Source organism: Atractosteus spatula, chromosome 27 (genome assembly GCF_055471065.1).
Source record: "Atractosteus spatula isolate fAtrSpa1 chromosome 27, fAtrSpa1.hap1, whole genome shotgun sequence".
NCBI lineage: Eukaryota > Metazoa > Chordata > Actinopteri > Semionotiformes > Lepisosteidae > Atractosteus > Atractosteus spatula.
The window spans coordinates 10529923-10551002 of record NC_142732.1 but is presented as its reverse complement, the minus strand read 5'-3'; the positions used below and the strand labels follow the sequence as shown (position 1 = coordinate 10551002).

Here is a 21080-nt window from a genome sequence, read left to right as displayed (position 1 = left end):
TCGACACACAACAGCTCCCGGCTCTCAAGCAGCAGGAAATGTGGCGCCAGGCACATGCGTCCAGCGCAGTGACCCTGGGGGTCAGGCAGCCGGTCCCTCGGCTTCCTCATCTCCAGTCCCCTCACACTCCGGCCGCCAACTGCCCCACTCTGCCCCGGCCTCGCTGACCGCGCCCCTGTATCGATCGGTTTGGCACTGTTAACATCCTGTCCTGCCCTGCCTCTGTGTCTCCTGTCCAGCGCGATGCAGCCTCTCATTCCTATCTGTCGCCCTGCAATTCAAATTCAACCCCGACAGCTGGTCTCTGCTATCTGTGGCCTGTGGCCTGGGTTCAAACACCACACAGCCTGGGAGGGAGCTCGTATTTCCCACGGGTGTGGTGACTTCATAACCCCAGTGGGGCTAAACGCGTTTATACTCCCAGTCAAACAGTGGCTCTGAAATGCCAACGAACAAACGTGTTCTCCTTTCGGCTGGGCCTGCAGGGTGGCGTTCCCCAGCTGGGGGCGCCCTTCAACTGAGCTCCGTCTTGCCTGGGGGGTCTGGAGCTGACTGGTATCTGCTCGGTGTGCGGCGCCCCCTGTGCCTGACAGAGAGCGGCTGCATGCTTCCTGGGATGTCGGAGGTGCCACGGGGCGGGGGGCTCAGTGCCCACAAGGGCAGTGGTACAGGAGGAAGGCCTGTCATGCCCTGCACTGCTCTGGCATGAGGGTCGCCTGGCAAGCACAGCTAACGATGCCAGGCTGGGAGTGATGCTCTTTCAGGAAGGATCCCAAATACCTGTAAGTCTGACAGATAAGGCTTCTGGGAGTCTCGGGAAGCTTAGCTATGCAGTTCAGGGGTCACACTCGCAGGATCTCCACCGCGCCAGGAACATGTAGACCCCCGGTTCGCCTCTCGACAAGCTGGCTGATGGGCTCGGCCCCCAGGACTGCAGCCAGTGTGGTTCGCTGTCGGAGCACCAACACTTCAATGCAAAAACAAGCCCTGCGTGTAATATACCCAGCTCCAACACGTGCAAGCCCAGGTCTCCCACGCAGCTGCTCCCCTCTGCTTTATTTCGGGTCCGGCGGTTCTGAATTGATCGAGCTCTGACCCGTACCTCTCTAACCCCCCCCTCCCCTACCTCCTCTTCTCCGGCACGGATCGACAAATATTCCGCCTCCTCAGGCTTACACATCACCCCGCTCCTGCTCTCTGCCCATTAATGCTTTTCTGAAAACATTCTTAACACTTTCTCTGAAGTTTGCTTTCCTCTTGCGCGACAGGCAGTGAGGAAGGAGAATCCCGCGCTCTCCCATCAAGACCTCCTGCTCCATCGCGCCCCCCTCCCGATTCCGCGCTGGCGGCTCGCGGAGCAGGAATGCGGAGGAAAGGAGGCCAGGCTGGGCGGGAAATGGGCACCCCGAAGCCAGAAGGCACCCCTGAGGAGAACGGCTCAGCTCTCCTCTAGCTCTGCACACACCCTGCTCTAAAACTAGCAGGGCGATTCTCAAAGCCCTTCGCTCCAGAGGTACATTTACAGGAGTGATTTTTAAGCATGTTAAGCATCAGTTTAACCAGCCCCTAGCAGTCTGAGGCTCGTGGTGCTTTAGGACGCCTGGGGGCTCTGGACCGCACCCCTCCAGGACAAGGAGACCTGGGTTCTAACACATCACAGTCTGTACGCCTGCGGCTCTCCAGGCAGCACCGCGACTAATCAGCCAGCCAGCGACACATGCAGACGCTGAGGTCACCTTTGTCATGGGAACAGCGCGCTGGGTCTGCGACACTCCCCTCACCCTCCCTCTTACACACCCTGCCCACAATGCACCTCACCGGCACCAGGGCAGACAGGAAACCAGCGGAGCAGAGCCGCTGACACACGCCAGGCTGCGCGGAGCTCTTCTTCACTGCGCAACAGACCGTGGCTCCAAACACGCAGCCGGCTGGCCAAGCTGTCCTGTCGAGGGCCGCTGAACCACCCCCGGCCTGTGCCTTGCTGGCCGGGCGGAGGCACCTGTCATTACCCAGCCTGCTTCTGGCTGACGGCAGCCAATCACACTCCTCCGTCCCGCGCCGGCACTCCTGCAGCCCGGAGGCTCCTCCCTGCAGACGCCATACCACACGCCAGAGAGGCCTCTCCCATCTGCCGCCCCTTAAAACCACGGATTAGGATCAGGATCAGGCACAGGGCAGGGGAGGGATTCACGCACTTCTTATTAAAAAAAAAAGGACACAGTTTTAAAGCGCGGCACGAGACTGGATTAGATGGTTGATGGTGTTGTTGTCATTAACCTACAACTTTTTGCAAGGCTCCTCTTCCCGATCAAGGGGGTGAGAGAGAAGCAGACCTTCCCAGCCAACCCTGTGCAGCCGGGGAAGAGACAGCTGGTGATGTAAGGGCAGGGGGACGCCTGCAGTACCTGTCTCCGAGCGACGAGGGGCGCTATGCGGGGTCAGAAAGGCGATCGACTCCTCTGGCCCGCGGGCACGCGGCCCCGGAGATCCCAAATTTCAAAAAGGTGAAAGAAATAAGCGGCAAACATTACAAGGCACAGGGAAAAAGTGCTGAGCTGTGCTTGAACTGTAAGTTATAAATACAAATAACAGCCCATTGCAGAAGCACAATGGTCTTCTGTGACTCTGGACCCCCTCTGTGGCGGAGGACTGATTTCACTGCTTCATTTCAAAGCCTTACTGTATATTCCCTTTCATTCTCTGAGATCTCCTACAGCTGATCTTTTGATAGGCCCTAAAATTTAATTTAAAACCTGCTGGGGGCTTTCTAACTGATACGCGCTCCGTCTGCGGACGGTAATTCGAGTTAATATCAGGACTGCGGGCGGCTCTGCTTCATCGCTGCAATCAGCTTTGAAGACAAGCTGGCTGGCGGACAGAGCCGATGGGGAACAGATACAGTGTGACTGCAGTGGGGTCCACTGTACCTACCATCACACCTGTACTGGACACCGGCAGTGGGCACCCACACTGCACTGGACAGGACCCCAGCACGATACTCTAGTTCAACCCCCGACATACTACTGACGCCGTGTCTCAGGTTTCGTTAGGATCTTCCACAATGCACAATAAGGCAATAATGGGAACTGCTGGATTGGGCTGGATAAGAGAGGAATTCGATTTGCTTGGTTTGCTTGGTAGATGGGCTGTTGTAACCGAAAACACTAATGGAGGCTTCGAGTAAACTTGGTGTCTAAGACTTCGGCACTGCAATCAGCCAGTTGGTTTACCATGACCTGCCTGTGCCTCAGCGAACGTCTGCTATGGGCTCACAGAGCACTGCAGGATTTGATGACCACGATGATCTCAGGAAGGCTTTGTCAGGGGAACTTGACAATATCTAATATCAAAGAGGATTATACTTCCTTAGGGTAAACAGCATTATCACTGAGATCGCAACCCCAGGCTGTATAAACTGTCCCTGCGTCTCCAGCTTAGAGAGCAGGCAGACTGTGGGTTAAACTGTTGATACACCCCTATCCTCCTCTTTCTCCTCCTCCTCTGCAACCTTCCCGCCCTCCCCGACCCTTCTCTCTCTGATTAATAAGTGCCTTCGTTAACGCGATCTCACCCTGCCAGGCGCCTGAAATAACTGCCCCTGCTAAAGCGCAGTACCAGCAGGGGGCGCAGTAGGCCGACGTCCCGGTCAGAATTGCCCTGTGGATCTGCAGGGGTTTTCAAAGCAGTCGGTCTTTGGCCAGTGCTGTTATGGGAGAAGTGTGAGAGCGGACAGAATTCACCAGCGTTTGGACACTGAAAGGTTCACTTGTTCACATACAGGGCTTTAATATTTTATGCCGTTTAATCGCATTTCACTTGTTACAACCTGTGGCAGATGTGAGGGGAGCCTTGAGAAGTTTATTTCAGGCCCCCACATTGGGGGACAGTGGGTTTTAATGAGGCGGGGAGTTATGTCACTGTAAGGCTGGGTGCAGCACATCATCTTTCCTTCTGATGAATTCTGTGGTCTCGAATAAGATTTAATGACTGAAACTCTGCACAGGTTACATGCAGCAGCACTTGTACTGTTCTGCATGTCAGGATAAAAATATTCACTACAGCTTTTTTCAAGTGCCTGGTTGTGTTCGGGCATTGATCTGTGTGCAAGTTAATGCGAGCTCTCTCCACTGGCCCTGCCTGTGCTGTTCCTGATCGCAGGTGACAGGTGCCGCCCTGCCTGTAAAATGAGGGGAGACGATGAGCCTTCCGGACCTCGCTGTCACTGTTAACCCGTCACCCAGGCTGCAGAACCCGGGACAGGGCTCTCTGAGGCTCACCGAGCTGGGAGACTGGGCCGGCTGCCGCCCTGTCACTCAACACCCCCTCCCTGCCCTGTTGTCTCCCGATTGTGCGCTCCTGCTCCAGAAACTTCGGAGTTTCTCCTCGGGAGGCAGTCATTAGTGCCGGAGAGCTCAGCCAGCCTTCGGGGCCCGCGGAGGCGCCGACAGCCGCGTGCGCCGACCCGCGGCTGTAATGATCCGACGGATCTGCTCGCTTCCGTGCACATGTGACTGATCGTGCCTGGAGGAGCTCAGACAGGCCGTATTCGTGTACATTAGCACCAGGCGCGTTCGATCGATCCGGAAATCTTTAAGGTGGCAGGAATTCGATAGGACGCGTCGCCTTAATTGACTGTGAATAGACCCAGTGCCTGTATGTTGGATCTCCTTGGCACAGACTTGCCGTTAACCTGCAGAGCCCTGCCTGTCAAAACTTAGACATGTATATACAAGGTGCTTATGAAGCTGCCCTGTTCCACCAGAGTGGCACAGCATCGTGAGAAGCGAAGGCCTTGCTCTGTGAGGTGAGGAGTGTTACGCAAGTGAGAGTGGGTTTATAGGATTGAAGTCGACGCAGAGGCTGGGTGAGCGAGATGCAATATCTGCTCAGGCCGTGTGGTGTAGACAGAGCCGGGGACACGATCCGGGATTCCTAATCAAACGTGAGCTAGAGTCCATGGATCGCAAAGAGCACAACACCAGCCAAGCAGCTGAGACGCAACCCCGGCGTTGTTGCTGAGAAGAACAGCTAGAGATCCTTTTAGGGCGGTGCGGTGGCTCTGTGGCTCAGGATCTGCGCCTGTGGCTGGGAGGTTGCCGGTTTGAATCCCGCAGCCGGCAGAGGAATCCTACTCCATTGGGCCCCTAAGCAAGGTTCTTAACCCCAACTGCTCCAGGGGGGCCGTATAAATGGCTGACCCTGCGCTCTGACCCCCAGCTTCTCTCCCTGTCTATGTCTCTCATGGAGAGCAAGCTGGGGTATGTGAAAAGACACATTCCTAATGCAAGAAATTGTAAAGGGTTAATAAAGTGATGTTATAATGTTATAACCCGAATAAGAACTTTCATGAGAGATCCAACGGAGAGCCAAAGACGTGATCCAAGAGCCGTGAGACGTGATCCAAGAGCTGTGGTCAAAAGGTAAGCCGCAGTTCAAAGCCAGGAGACACACAAGGAAAGCGCCAGCACGAAAGGCGGAGGTTGAGCTCACTAGGTAACACCCAATACTGAGCAAGCTAGGCACTGTGGAAAGGGCTTAAGTATTCAGGAGAGTGGAGGTGTGGTGGTAATTGAGAGGTCTGATTGGTTATCTTGGTTATCCCCCGTGGGCTGAGGTAGGACCTTGCGCACGAGATGCTCTCTGCTGGCAGGGAGCCGGTACCGTAACAGGGAGTGGTGTGGCACAGACACAGAGGGGACCCGGGGGACCGAATTCTCAGGTGCACAGTGGGCTCAGTATGACCTCACTTCCTTTCACCCTGCTTCCTGTTTCTTCTGCGTTCCCTGCTCCATCGCTCTTTCTTCCCTCCGCCTCCCTGTTCCTCTCTCGCGCTTCATTCTCTTCCCCCCTCAGTCTCGCGCTCGTGCTCCAGGCAGAGCTGGGGGTCGGGGTGTCCAGCTGCCCTCTGTGCCCGTCTCTGCACCAGGGCGGGCACGCCAAGGCTCCGACTGCCGGGCAGACAGCAGCGGTGTGAGCTCGTGAGCTGGAAGCGAGGAGGGGGGGGCTAGTGGGCGCCTCGATCGCTGGAGTGATGAAATCACTGGGAGAGCCTGCAGATAACGAGACAGCCGTGCCCTTGTGGGGTCGCAGCTGGGTGGCACACGAGCGCGGTGCCCTCTGGCCTGGACCCTCACGGATCTGGTTCTTTTTTTTTTTACCCTTCTTGATCTCGTTTTACAATGATCTTTGCCGCAGTGCACGGCTTTTACTACAAACGGGCAACAGTGATGATGTGATGTCATGCATCCGTCAGCAGCCACAGTCTCTCTCCCGCAGGAGGCCTCTGCCCATTCCCAGTATTCCTATTACTTCGTTGCAGGTGTGGCATTACGCAGGGCGTGTTCAGTGTGGAGGAAGGACCCTGGATTGAGGGCGATGCGTTGCCTTAGCAACCACAGCTGCCCTGGCTAATTTAGACACACTGAGCCCCTCCCCAGAGGAACGAGCAGACCCCCGCAAGGGGAGGGCCTTCCAGAGAAAATTAGGATTCGCCGGGGCAGGCTGAGCCTTCTTCTGTTCTGGCCTCAGGCTCCTTTTCTTCCAGCCCGAACCCCGCTAAACAGGGCCAATCCAGGGCTGGATCCTGCTGTTCAAAGCGGTTCTCTTTCCCCAGACTGGACACCGCTGAACAGGGACAGTCCAGTCTGGACGCCGCTGTTCCAAGCAGTGCATTTTTCTGTTCCCTTTTTGCTACTCCCTCTTTTGCCGAACTCACACTGGTGCATCCACCCCCCTCAAATGGGAGGCTGACTTTTACCGGTGTGCACCATGGCTCCTACCCAGAACCCGCATTGTTAGACAGGAAAGAGCCAGGAAAGAGCCATTTACCGGCCGCTGTAGCATAGCAGACAGGGCTGGCATGCTGGGAAGGGCTGCTAACTCACTGCTGCGTCCGCCCTGCTCTTGTGCGGTCATGCAGGCTTTCACCTCACAGAATGTTATTTTTCTCCTCCGCTGTAAAGTAGGACAAGACTCTGTGACTCATAAATAATGAAGAAGCGCCGAATCCCTTAATTGTCTCATCTCTGCGTGCGCAGCGCTGTCACGAACTGTGGATGGGGTTTGGGGGGGAGGTTCATAAACTCTCTCTTAGCTTAACTTTGCACTGAGACGGCTACCCTTTGCGTCTGCTGCTAAATAATATATTTACAGGACATTCGGTTTAGAACAATGCAATTCCTCTGTGTCCCGTTATTCTGCTCCAGCTCCCCCAGCTTCAAGAGACAAACACTGACCCGTATCACCCCAACAGGTCTCAGATGCACTTCAGAAAGCAGAAGCAGAGCGTGGACGCGTGTGTGTCTGTGCATATGGTGTGCCTGTGTGTGTGGCGTGTGTGCCTGTGTGTGTGGTGAGTTTGCATGCGTCTGTGTGCGTGTCTGTGTGTGTGCATGCATGTGGTGTGTGCACAAGCGTGTGTCTGTGTGCGTTTGGTGACTGTGTGTGTGTCTGCGTGTGAGTGGTGAGTGTGTGTGCATGCGTGTGTCTGTGTGTCTAGTATCTGTGTGCATGTGGTGTGTGTGCATGCATGTGTCTATGTGTGTGGTGTGCGTGCATGCGTGCATCTGTGTCTGTATTGTCTGTGTGCGTGTGATTTGTGCGCATGTGTGTATCTGCGTGCGTGTGGTGTGTGTGTATGCGTGTGTGCATGTGTCTGTGTATGTGTGGTGTGGACAGCAGAGACTCACGCGTCAATGTCGGCGAGCAGGTCCAGCTTGCTGGGGAAGATCTCCGACAGCAGCACCCTGACGAAGGGCAGACCCAGGGTCTGCAGACGAGACTCCAGGTGCTGAGAGAGAGAGAAAGAAAGGGGGGGTTAGGAGAAGAGGGGAGACAGGCAGACCGTACAGCACCACCATCCCTGTCCACACTCTTTGCGGCCTGCCCCTCTGAGTTGTGGAAAGCTGCTGGAGAGAGGACAGCTGGGAAATAATGGTCAAGAAGCCCTTATTTATACCCCAGAGGTGTGTCTGTGTCTGTGTCTGTGTGTCTGTGTCTGTGTCTGTGTGTGTGTCTGTGTGTGTGTGTGTGTGTGTGTGTGTGTGCGTGCGCGCGGGGAGGAGCAGACAGAATTATTTCACCGCATTCGAAATGAAAAGCAAACACCACACAGGCACATGCCGGCTATCGTGGCGCCCTACGGGGGGGGGGGGGGGTGTAGTGGTAACTTGGCGGGGGGCAGAGGGAGGGGCGACGAAGCGAGAGCCGAGATAGATTTGCCGGTTACAAAGGGGTACAGCCCCTGCCTGGAGACCCCCTCGTTAAGCTCTTGTAACAGCTTGCTTTTTAACACGCCACCGGTACCAGCAAACTCATCTCACTACTTGGGTCCCTGCTACAGCGAGGACAGCGCAGCGCTGGGGACACAGGGCAGAGGGCAGGGCCGGCAGGCTGGACTGATCCGACCCACCGGGGGAGAGCTGGGAAAACTGGGAGAGAGGACAAGGAGGACGAAGCCAAACACAAGGAAGACAAAACAACAGAGGGAAATCAAAGGCACGCGAGACAAAGGAACCGACACGACAGATAAAAGAGAAGAGGAAATATCAGATCCAAGGCATTTTTAAATCACCCACCCATCCATCCATCGACCAGCCTACTGTCAGTCGGTCTTTCCAGCGCTCAACCAATTAATTTATTCCAACTTAACGAACGTCTCTGGCTGCTGACAGGTGCTACAAAGCCACGTTCACTCAAAGACATGAATGCTGGGGGGGGGGTTTGCTTATCGTTCTTTTGTGTTGTGTTTGAAAAACATGGGAAGTGAGGAAAATGACCTGTTTTGAAGAGAAAACGCTTGATCTGGGAACACAAGCACGTCCGCCGACGGGAGAGAAAGACAGAGAGCACATCACAGGGAAGCGCTGGCAGGGGCCCAGCCCCCATAGACAGCAGAGCCGCGGCACAGCCAGGGCGAGGGCAGGGGCCTGGGGGCCACACAGAGGACACATGGGGGCCACACCAGGGCCACACAGAGGACACATTAGGGCCCAACTGGGGCCACATGGGGGCCACACAGAGGACACTGCCCAGTGCGCACATCACGGCACTGCCACTCCAATCACAAGAGTGCTCCCTGGCACTGTTATAGCGCCTTGCACCCAAATGACCCCCAGTGCGCTTCAGACAGGAGAGGGGACCCACACCTTCCCTCCATGGAGCTGATCAGCGGGAGGAGTGAGAAATCCCTTCACCAGCTGAGCCCGGCTCACTTCAGAGTCCTCACTGCAAGCCAGGGGCCTCTGGGAACAGACATCGCCGGTAAACACAACCAGCGCACCCTTATTATTAATAATTATTCAGGTTCAGTTTACTAACAGGAGGTAAAAATGATTGACTGACAGGGCTGACATTCAGTGCTTCTCCTCGGCAAGACGGCAGCTGTCAGGCTGCCCCAATTACACCACTGAGCAGTGATTACTGGCTTAATTGAGGAGCAGTTCTGCGCTCCGGCCAGGACCAGCACACCGCAAGGGGGATCTGGAGCAGAGCGCGCACAGGTGTGTGGAAACCCTTCCTCTCGCTCGACAGACAGGACGCGCGCCCAGGCGGCGCTGGGCTGTCAGCGTCAATCACTCTTCCCGCCCAGCGACGCTGTGAGCTACAGCGCAGGCCGGAGGGAAGGAAGTGGGGTTATAAATCACGGGAGTCAAGAAAAAAAGATTTATTTTACCGGTTGGGGGGGGGGTTTGGAGCGCACTGGTTTGGCAAATTGTCTGCTTGTTTGGATCAAAAAAGTGTTGATTACATTTTCAAATTTTAGCCCCCCAGTGATTCTTTTAAGACCAAACGAGCTGCCTTTTGCAGTTTCAGGTTCAAAGCCTCAATGGGGCGTCCGAGCAATACTTCTGTGTTTCAATCACTCCAGATTCACGGGAAAGGTAAGACATTTCAATTCCAGCTGCGTTTCACTGTCGGCCATAACCTCCCTAACTTTCCTTTCTCGTATGGGATGCGTTCAGCGGGCGAGAGAACAGGAGCTTGAGGAGGGATCCCTGCTCCACCTCAGCTTTAACAACGGGGAAGGAAGTTCTGGATCCGAGGCTCTGTGGTTTTTGAACGTGCAGCTCAGGCAGGCCTAAACTGGGCGTCCCACCTCAACCTCCCAGGACCACAGGACGCCCCCCCCCAGGTCACAACGCTCTGTCACCCACCCACACGCGAGCTGGACTGCGATTGGCTGACCGTTGGGCGAAAGAGCGCAGAGATATAAGAACCCAACATGATTTGAAGTAGCTGCATACTTTGACCTAGGGTTGACCCCATCCCAAAATACACCTGAACTAAACCGCATCTTCAGAGACCGCTCTCTTCAGTACTGGACACCTGAAAGGTCCTGATGATGTCAACCCCCCGAGGACCGCTTCAGCACGAGGAGTGGAAACTAAGAGGGAGTGTATTCAGACTGAGTCATCTTCAGTCGCAGAAGCACTGAGGGCCTGGATCCGCCTCCCCGACTCGCTGCTGAAGCTGATCCGTCCAGAGCTGGATCTGATTCCCCAGAGCGCCGAGCTGCCAGCGATCAGAGGCGAACGTTGCCCGCCTTTTGTGCCAAGGGTGCCAACTGCTGGTGGGCGAAGGGTTAACCTGCCGCAGGCCAGAGAGGGCGTGCGCTGGCACCCGCCTGGGGGTCACTGCGCCACACTGCCTGTGGGGCATGGCATCTGCTCTGACATATCCCCCCCCAGTATCCCGATCACTGCCCAATGGATAGCTCTCACTAACGAGCAGACTGCCTATGCAACAGGGGTCGAACTGCAAGTACTATGTCTGTGAGGTTGTACCTACTACTCATCAGGACATCCAGGGCCGATGCTGACACATTACATCTCTCAGAGAAACACTTTTACACCTGTGGATCCGGGACAGGGAGACTGAGAGGCTCTCAAACAAATGCCTTTGAGGTACTGGCAACTGTGTTGCTGTAATACGGGTAGGTGTTGGTTTTTCCAGAGAGAGCAATGCTCAGCTCGCTGGGCTCTTTCTGAACAAAGCAAACACTCAGCGCTGTCAGACAGCCAGACAATCCCAAACAATACAAACATAATTTAATTAAAAAATAAATTCGCTAAGCACAGACTAGAGTATCCTCTTGTAATAGAAAACCAAGGACAGGCCTTTACAAGCAAGACCAGACAGAGTGGAAAGCGATTGAATTGAAGTCCCTGGAGCTTGTGATGTCGAGCTGTTATTGATCCAGGGAGCATCATGGTCTTTCTCCAACAACAGCCGAGACCGCAGTCCTGCAGGGCACTGCTGCGTTAAAGCGACCAGCTCGGTAACAGAGATCACAGGCTAGGGACACAATACGTAGCAGGAGATGGAGCAGGCACAAACACAGCTAGCCATGATGCGATAAGCCGGTATTTATAACACGAATGGGGCAGGAAGTGGCAAAAGTGGGCAACAAAGGGGGGACCTATCAAATTCTGCACCGTGCATATACTATCTGGATTTCAGTCCATGTCTAAGCTTGTCACTTCACACAACTGAGTGTCTGATCTTTTTAGATCTTATGTAGATAGTAATGGAAAGCACCTGTATCACCTGCAGGACTCTGGCTCTTGTACTGTACTGAGCTGCTGAGGTACAGTAGCATGGCAATAAGGTACAGTGGTGTGTGATCATCATAGCCCAACCTTCCACTAGGCCAGTATGGTCACACTTGTGCACTCCAGCAGCCAAGTGGCACTCTGAGCTGCAGGACAGTACTGGACACCTGTCTGAGAGCCCTGAGCTACAGGACAGTACTGGACACCAGGCTGAGAGCCCTGAGCTGATGGACAGTACTGGACACCTGTCTGCGAGCCCTGAGCTGATGGGTAGTACTGGACACCAGGCTGAGAGCCCTGAGCTGATGGACAGTACTGGACACCTGTCTGAGAGCCCTGAGCTGATGGACAGTACTGGACACCTGTCTGCGAGCCCTGAGCTGATGGGTAGTACTGGACACCAGGCTGAGAGCCCTGAGCTGATGGACAGTACTGGACACCTGTCTGAGAGCCCTGAGCTGATGGACAGTACTGAACACCTGTCTGCGAGCCCTGAGCTGATGGGTAGTACTGGACACCTGTCTGAGAGCCCTGAGCTGATGGACAGTACTGGACACCTGTCTGAGAGCCCTGAGCTGATGGACAGTACTGGACACCTGTCTGAGAGCCCTGAGCTGATGGACGGTACTGAACACCTGTCTGAGAGCTCTGAGCTGATGGACGGTACTGGACACCTGTCTGAGAGCCCTGAGCTGATGGACAGTACTGGACACCAGGCTGACAGCCCTGAGCTGATGGACAGTACTGGACACCTGTCTGAGAGCCCTGAGCTGATGGACAGTAATGGACACCTTTTATAACCTCTTCTTGTTCACCTCTTCCTCTTGACAACCTCTTGACCTTTCTCACGACCCAGGTCAAGCAGGAGGGGCCTGTGGGTTACTGGTGACGACGACGATGATTATGACAGAAATCCTCATGTGTGTAGTTTTAATGGTTATAATAAATCTACTACTACCCCCCAGGCTCAGAGGTGACGGTACGCAGTGTCAGAGAGATGAGCCCTGTGCAGAGTGGACTGAGGCTAAATCCTGCAGTATCGTTAATACTTACTGCACCTGCTGTTATTACAGCTAGTGCAACAGGTACGACAGGTCCAACAGACTAAATTGGACTAAATAATGACAGATCGATGAACTGATCAATCTAGTATGAATTATGACTAGTAATAATACTACTGCTAAAGTCACCCTACTCCTCCCTTCTCCCTCACTGCTGTGGGACACTGTTATATATAAGATCACTATCTTGTATTATGAATTAGTCTTTTTTCGCAGACCCCAGCTTGCTCTCCATGAGACACACAGACAGGGAGAGAAGCTTGGGGTCAGAGCGCAGGGTCTGCCATTTATAAGGCGCCCCTGGAGCAGTTGGGGTTAAGGGCCTTGCTCAGGGGCCCAACAGAGTAGGATTCCTCTGCCAACTGCGGGATTTGAACCGGCAACCTTCCAGCCACAGGCGCAGATCCTGAGCCACAGAGCCACCGCACCACCCACTGGCGAGGGTGATTGTACTGGGTCCCCTGGTGTCTCACCTCCAGGATTTTGGGATTCCCCTGCCGTCCCAGCGTTCCCAGAATGAGCCCCCAGCGCCGGGCACCGCGGGCCGCCTCAATAGCCTGCCTCCTCACCGCCCGCATGGCCTCGTGATCGTAGTGCTCTCGGGAAAACACCTTGCTGTAGGGGTCATACCTGACAATGCAGAGAGAGACAGCGCCGCCCCCAGATCTGTCAATGGACTGACACACTCAACCAATACATAACACAGGAGAGAGGCAGTGTGGGATAATTAGAGCTGAGCCACTGGGAGAGAGGCAGTGTGGGCTAGTGGTTAGAGCTGGCACTGGGAGAGAGGCAGTGTGGGCTAGTGGTAGAGCTGAGGCACTGGGAGAGAGGCAGTATGGGTGAGTGGTTAGAGCTGAGGCACTGGGAGAGAGGCAGTGTGGGCTCGTGGTTAGAGCTGAGGGACTGGAAGAGAGGCAGTATGGGCGAGTGGTTAGAGCTGAGGCACTGGGAGAGAGGCAGTGTGGGCTAGTAGTTAGAGCTGAGGCACTGGGAGAGAGGCAGTGTGGGCTAGTGGTTAGAGCTGAGGCACTGGGAGAGAGGCAGTGTATGTTAATGGTTAGAGCTGAGGCACTGGGAGAGAGGCAGTGTGGGCTAGGGGTTAGAGCTGAGGGACTGGAAGAGAGGCAGTATGGGCGAGTGGTTAGAGCTGAGGCACTGGGAGAGAGGCAGTGTGGGCTAGTGGTTAGAGCTGGGGCACTGGGAGAGAGGCAGTGTGGGCTAGTAGTTAGAGCTGAGGCACTGGGAGAGAGGCAGTGTGGGCTAGTGGTTAGAGCTGAGGCACTGGGGTGCAATATTTTCTGAGATCTGATGATCTTACTTGTAGGCAGGTGTATCTGGGTTAGCGATCATAATGGACTCCAGGTGAAAGCGACCATCTCCTAAGTACCTGAAGAGAGATCAAGAGAGATAAAGACACAATGTGGTCACACGAGCTGGACAAAGTACTGTGGGAAACCTAAAGGAACCAACTGGACAGATGTCCAGGCATCAATCAGTGGTCTGCACCACTGTTCTGCCAGGTTGCCCTGTTCTAACTTCTCCAATGAAAGAATAACAGCGCTGCAGAATGCAGTTACCGAGGGGCTCAGGGCCTTCATTCCAACTTCAGCTGCTCAATTAACTTAATTGAACCAATTATTTGCTCAGTTGGACTTGTGTGACTTTTTTTCTTTCCCAAGGTTTGATGATTTAGAATATGCAACTGATTCAGGGTATAGTTAGCTGTGAAATGTTTCAAAACACCAGAGAGGAAAATGTATATCAAATAATTAGGCCTGTTAATTAGCCCCAATTAAGTTAATTGGGAACTTGGAGTGGAATGTCAGGCAACGCACAGCAATGGAGAACGACACCCCTGTATCTCCACGGCAAAGGCCTTGGGCCTGAGGGCGCAGCCGCACTGATGAGACCCCAGAAGGGTACAGCTGGGGCCTGAGGGCACAGCCGCACTGATGAGACCCCAGAAGGGTACAGCTGGGGTCTGAGGGCACAGCCGCACTGATGGGACCCCAGAAGGGTACAGCTGGGGTCTGAGGGCACAGCCGCACTGATGAGACCCCAGAAGGGTACAGCTGGGGTCTGAGGGCGCAGCCACACTGATGAGACCCCAGAAGGGTACAGCTGGGGTCTGAGGGTGCAGCCACACTGATGAGACCCCAGAAGGGTACAGCTGGGGTCTGAGGGGGCAGCCACACTGATGGGACCCCAGAAGGGTACAGCTGGGGCCTGAGGGCACAGCCACACTGATGGGACCCCAGAAGGGTACAGCTGGGGTCTGAGGGCACAGCCGCACTGATGAGACCCCAGAAGGGTAAAGCTGGGCTTTAATTACCCCAGCAGGGCAACAGACGGGGCTGGGAGAGCTCCACATGCTGAACCTATTGTCTACCTCCCTTCACACTGGGACTGACTTGTTATAGTTCCAAGGAGCTGCAGAACAATCTGCTTGCCTGCCCCACTGAATGCATAATATATCAGCCCTCGGAACAGACAAGCAGACCAGCGGCTTCCTGCAGAGCTTTGATCTGCGTGGGACAGGCAGGGACGAGACCCCCGCACAGGTGCCCCAGACTTCACCCCTCTCCTGGGATCCCAAGACGCTGAGCCTGACGCTCCGGAGGTTCACCATGACAACCGAACACTGAGCGACCGGCGATGGATGGGAGCTTGGAGCCCGTCAGGCAGGGCTGTCAGGGCTTAATTAAAATTTATAGATCTTTGAACGTCCATATTGTCTGCATTATATTGACACTATAAATCACAGGAAGAGGGATCTGCACAACTGCCAGGCTATTAAGGGGCTTGGGCTGGAGTAAGTGATGTGTCCCCCTGGCACCCTCCTTGAGCAAGGCTGGCCATATTAGACTTAAACCCTCACTGCCTGCTGTATGACTAGGACAGACAGATGCTGCCACACTGTGCTAGTTCATTCATGCCCACCTACAGCCAGGGAACACGCACACTCCAGGCAATCTCTACTGTGGAGGTTTCCAATTCCAAAGCTAATTGAGTAGGGTATGCTGGTACACTGCTTCCACTGGCTTTCCGACCAAACAGAAGCGCATTCCCTCTGCCACAGAGCAAGGTGATGAGATTTTTTTTTTTGTTTTGGACAGCTAACAGGAGTGTCAGTCAGGAGAGGCAGTGATTTTATATTGAAGAGGAGACAACTGGGGATTTGAGTGCGAGGAAATTTAATATAAGCCTGGAGCAGAGAGTTAAGAGACCTGCTGGGCTGCGTCCGAGTGGCAGAAAATTCAATCCAGATTTCGCCGCAGCCTGCTGGAGAGGGAACTCGGCTCCGCTCCTTCCTGCAGGCCTGAGAGCCGGCAAATTCGCCGCACCGTGCCACAGCGAGGCGCGGCGATCTGAGGACCTGCAAATGAGCTGCAGATTTCTGCCGGAGATATAAATAGAGACACAGCTCGACAGCGCTGTCACTCTCCCTGCGTTTGCGCTCTGTGAAAGAGTGTGCCGGGCCTGAGGAAGACACAAGCCCAAGGGTGGGCTTGTGCGAGTGCGTAGAACTAACACATATTAAAATTCGCAGCACGCAAAACGCCAAGCATAAAAAGGAGGGCGCACAAGCACAGCAAAGACCGTGACCCTGACTCCACCCAGACACGCCTGTGGGAGCTGGTATCCACGGCGCCGAGGGGGGAGCCCAGGGCCCGGCGCCTTGCTGTGATGAAGGTGGGATCGATTCCCTCCCCAGCCAGTCCTCATCAAAGTCTGCCTTGTTAATCCGTCCGCCTTCTCTCACACCGCAACCTCCCCTGGGATTTCGGCGCTGCCTGCATCTCAAAGGCCCTGAGCGGGGGGCTGGGGGGGCTCTCCTGCAGCAGACTAACACCCCCCTGTGAGTTGCCACCTCTTCACCCTTAATTCCAGCAGTTGTCTATCTCGGCCCTGCAGCATGAGGGCATTCGAGATGGTCACAAGGTGCAGGATGCTGCATAATCCCCTCTCCCACTTACCCAACCCTTCTAATCCCATCAGGGAGCCTGGCTGTCTGATGCCGTCCCCTTTATCCCATCACAAGCTTTTAAATAATGCCTGCAGATCAAAACAAGGCATCCCGTACATGTGGAAAACAGCTTTGATGAACAAGAAAAACAAGCCCAAGGATTTTCCAAATGGGTGGCGTCACAGTTCGGTCGTGGGTTCAATTCGAACACCATTCTGTGTGGAGTCTGCATGTTGCCAATGGGTGCACCAGTGTGCGGGGGTGTGTGTGTGATGAACGGGTACCCCGTGGGTGATGGATGGATTTTCCAGATGCCAGTCCTGGTATTTACCAGCACTAACAGAAATCAGGCCACCCGTGTTAAATTTTCAAAAAATCGACAAAAATCTGTTTCATCAAAACCATATTTGCTATTTGCAGTCCAGATCGAAATTAGCAGCAATGCACAACGCAAACTCACTTTAGAGAACACAGCACCCCAGAGCTCACAATTCACTGGATGAACGGCAGGAGAAAGGTAAGACTGTAAGAATTGATCTGTAATGCAATTTGAGCACATGGCTCCCTTCCTCACCCTCCATGCGGCCAGATGAAGTTTTTGAAACTGGGGAGTGACTTTGGGTTCTCCCCCACCCCCTCTTGGGGCTCTGCTGTTCACGCCCCCTCCTGAGACTCGGGGTGCTCGAGTCTGTACCCATCTTCCCCTGCAACCTGCCTGCTTCCTCCTGGGTTCGTGCTGTTCAACTGTCTCTTGCTTAAACGTCCTGCCCTCAGTTTACTATAACAGCCGGCCATTTAGGTTTCCCAGTCCCAGTGATTCTATTAAAATGTGATTAAAAGGGCTGTATCACATCGAGCGTGTCTGCCTGACTGTGCTGGAGCGCTGCTCTGGGCCCCAGGGGACTGGACTCCAATCACCCAGGTGCCACCGTCGAACCCCGCTGCTGTGATTATGTTATCATCTCCGCGGGTCGCTCTCGGCATTTCTTTCAAGCTCTGTTACGGCTGCCGAAGCGAAGGACCGGCTCGATTCGAGGCGCAGGACCGCAAAAAAGCTGAATCACGGAGAGGAACCCTGCAGGAAAGTGTAGGGCTCATTAAGACAATTAGTTCATCAGAACAGCCATGGGTGGAGGTTACAGAGCAGGCTGGAGATGTGCCAGCCCGGAATCAGGCCGGGGCTCTGCTGGGGCTCTGTGGCTCAGTGGCTCAGTGGAAGGGCCTGCAGACCAGGCGCTGTGGAAATACAGGCTCAGCGTTCACTCACTGCTTTCTTCCCAAGTTCAAAACGTGGCTTCGCCAATCACTGGGTTTCCCACTCGAGCTCAGGGCAGTGCACAAGCCGAGCAGCCACACCGCCCACTGACCACGCCGTAGTGACCACAGGGGAAGCCTAGGACCTCTGACTGACCAACAGTGTGAAGGCAGGTGTCCTGGGACAGGGCAGAGTTTGACCAAAGAAGGAGTACACACTAGAAACAACAGCAGAGCACGCACTGGTCACTGGTGTGTGAGTGTGAGACTGTGTGTTAGTGTGTGTGTGAGTGAGAGGGTTTGTTATAGAGTATAAAACAGTGTTTGTGTGTGAGTGAGAGGGTTTGTAAGACAGCGTGAGACAGCATGTGTGCATTAGTGTGTGTATGTGATGAGAGGGTGTGTAACAGGGTGAGAGCGTGTGTGCGTTAGTGTGTGTATGTGATGAGAGGGTTTGTGCCTGTGTGTGTGTTAGTGTGTGTATGTGATGAGAGGGTGTGTAACAGTGTGAGAGTGTGTGTGTGTATGTGATGAGAAGTTGTGTAACAGTGTGAGAGTGTGTGTGCGTTAGTGTGTGTATGAGATGAGAGGGTGTGTAACAGTGTGAAATTGTGTGTGTGTTAGTGCGTGTATGTGATGAGAGAGTGTGTGAAAGTGTGTGTGTGTTAGTGTGTGTATGTGATGAGAGGGTTTGTGCTTGTGTGTGTGTTAGTGTGTGCATGAGATGAGAGGGTGTGTGCGTGTGTGAGATGCTGTGTGAGATTGTGAGAAAGTGTGTGTGTTAGTCTGTGTGAGTGCACGGTAGTTTCCATGTAAAGTGCAGTTCCTGGGTGAGTTATGACACAGCGAATCGCTACAGCACCTGAGGGAGAGCGCAGCAGCACGCTTTCATTAAATAAATCTCACTAAAACAGGCTTTTATTTAAAACACTCGGCTGACGGCTTTAAAGCCTGGTGTTATTTAGAACTCGCACTCTGTCGGCGGGAGATCCCCAGCACCAGCTCCGCTCCGCTGACGAGGAAAGACCCGGCGCCAGCCTCCCCACACCCAGGAGCGTGCGCCCCAGACTGTGCCCCCCCCGCAACAGGTACTGAGGGACTTGGGTTCTGGTTCCAGCGACAGCACCTAATTAATCACCTGCCTTAATGACTCAGTAAACCGGTGGAATTGAACTGCAGGGCCTCTGAATCATCCATCACGGGTGACTGTTCTCACAGGGGAGGCAGGCGGGGGGCGGGGGGGGGGACGGGCGAGGTGTTAATTGCAGGAGAGCCACGCCTCCCGGGGACCGACAGACAGATGGAGAGACGGAGCCGCCACCCACTCCACCACCCCGTCTCCTTTCCTTCTCCTGGCCGAGACCCCCCCAGACTCCGTCTGGCTGAGAAATTCAGGACAGCTCTGCCAGGATGGGAGACGTCCAGAAATGACAGGATAGTTGTGAAATATGTGAGTGTTGGATTCCACAAATCACCACAGCTCTGGCTCTGGACTGGACTGATTCCTGCCCAGGTAACTTTCTGTGCGGAGTCTGCACGTTCCTCCAGTTTCCTCCCACCGTCCCAGGTAGGCTGGCTTTAAGTACTCCCAGTGAGCCGGTGGGTACTTACGCTTGTGCCCTGGGATTCTGGGATAGTGGATGGCAGGGCCGGCGCCAGGGGAAAACTCTATAGGGGGGTGTCTGAAATTCTAAGGGAGGGTGGTGATATTTCGGTTGAAACGGAGCCGTTGTAACTACCCAAGTGAAATCTCGCCACCATGCCACTGATCAGTGCTTCATGACAGAAGACAACGACGAGGCATCTGGTATTGAGCGATGAAGCACAGTTTCACGTTCATCAGCCCTCTTACAATTATTCTTACCTGGAGCCACAAAATACCACACAAGCTCATTTGTGCAGCTACATCGACGGTAACAAGGTATCGTTAAGAAAAAACAGGTGTAAAACCAACAGGAAGCAGGAACTTCTATAACCACAGTCCTAGTTATATAACGACTGTAAGTATAAGGATAAACTACTGCAAGGAATCAGTCCACCTGAGCAAACAAGACAGTAATAATGTCGACACCCAGTAACGTAGACACTGTGTAATAGGTGCCGGTCCTCCTGCACATCAAACAGTCCGATACAGTAACTGGGAATGCGGGTGGGTGTAGTTATCTGACCATTGGCAAAGTGCAACTGGTTTTTAGGGCGCAAGTTAAGTAAGCGCAAGTGTTCAAAAAGCCTTTTGTCCACAACGGAGGGGGCGGGGCAGTTCAGGTGAGGGGGCGGGGAGACCAGGTGAGGGGGCGGGGCAGTTCAGGTGAGGGGGCGGGGCAGTTCAGGTGAGGGGGCGACGCCTCCTTTCGCCCCCCCATGTGGCACCAGGTCTGGTGGATTGGTGTTAAAGATACCAGGCAAGTGAATCGATGATAAAATGGGAGCGAGATGGCGTGTGACCGAGAATGACAGAGAGACGGCACGAACACGAGAGATGAGTGAGCGAGGCAGAGGATAGTGAAGTCGGGAGGAAGAGCAGGAGCCGGGGGAAGGCAGGAAGGAAGATGACAGAGCACAGCCAAAAACCGCGGGGAGCCAGAGACACAGAAGAAAGAGAGATCAGGAGACGGGGGCACTCACAGGATCGCGCTGACGGGACGCTCCAGCCGGGGGGAGGTGCAGCCCAGGATCTCCCCCGGCGACAGAGGGCGACACTGGGGCACCACCACGTCATAGTCAGGGCGCAGCTCTGAGCTCGCAGACTGGGCAAAGAGAGAAAGACTCCTCATCACTCCCGTGCCCAGTTAAGACAAAACTCACCTGTGCAGTCCAGGTGTCCGCTGGACAGTCCATTACGAGTTGACCGAGAGATCTGTGTAAATGTCACCCCCACTTCCAGCAGCTCGAGTGCAGACCCCCTCAGCTGGAGAGAGCGCGTCAGAGGCTGGCCTCTCCCGAAGACCTTGCCCTTGTTAGCCAAATTATCCTCCGAGCCTTAACGAGGACGTGCAAAATGAAAGCAGATTCTTTGTTGTTTTGAAGTGCGCAACTCATTATTCCAACACACAGCTGGGAGCACAATCCCATTCCTCCAGCTTCAAACACCGGCCATGGGCAGACTAATTAAAAATGCTAACGATGGGCTCAGGCAGACTGGAATTCGGTTACCCCCCCGTCATCCCTACCCACAACCCCGCTGTCAGTCATGTCCAACCACCCCTATGTCCTCCCTGCAGATCACTGGGGACGACCCCTGCA

The 21080-nt window shown here is 54.4% G+C and overlaps 1 protein-coding gene across 4 annotated transcripts in view; it reads right to left on the bottom strand.

The window, feature by feature from the left end:
- dph1 (diphthamide biosynthesis 1) overlaps nucleotides 1-21080 on the bottom strand; it is an 89482-nt gene that overhangs the window by 11987 nt on the left and 56415 nt on the right. For all 4 annotated transcript variants that reach the window (XM_088906718.1, XM_088906720.1, XM_088906719.1 and 1 more), the window contains exons 6-9: nucleotides 20463-20584; nucleotides 13935-14003; nucleotides 13087-13243; nucleotides 7689-7789 (exon numbers count right to left, since the gene is read on the bottom strand). In XM_088906718.1, coding sequence (XP_088762844.1) covers nucleotides 7689-7789; nucleotides 13087-13243; nucleotides 13935-14003; nucleotides 20463-20584 — 449 coding nt within the window. The remainder of the gene's footprint in view (nucleotides 1-7688; nucleotides 7790-13086; nucleotides 13244-13934; nucleotides 14004-20462; nucleotides 20585-21080) is intronic.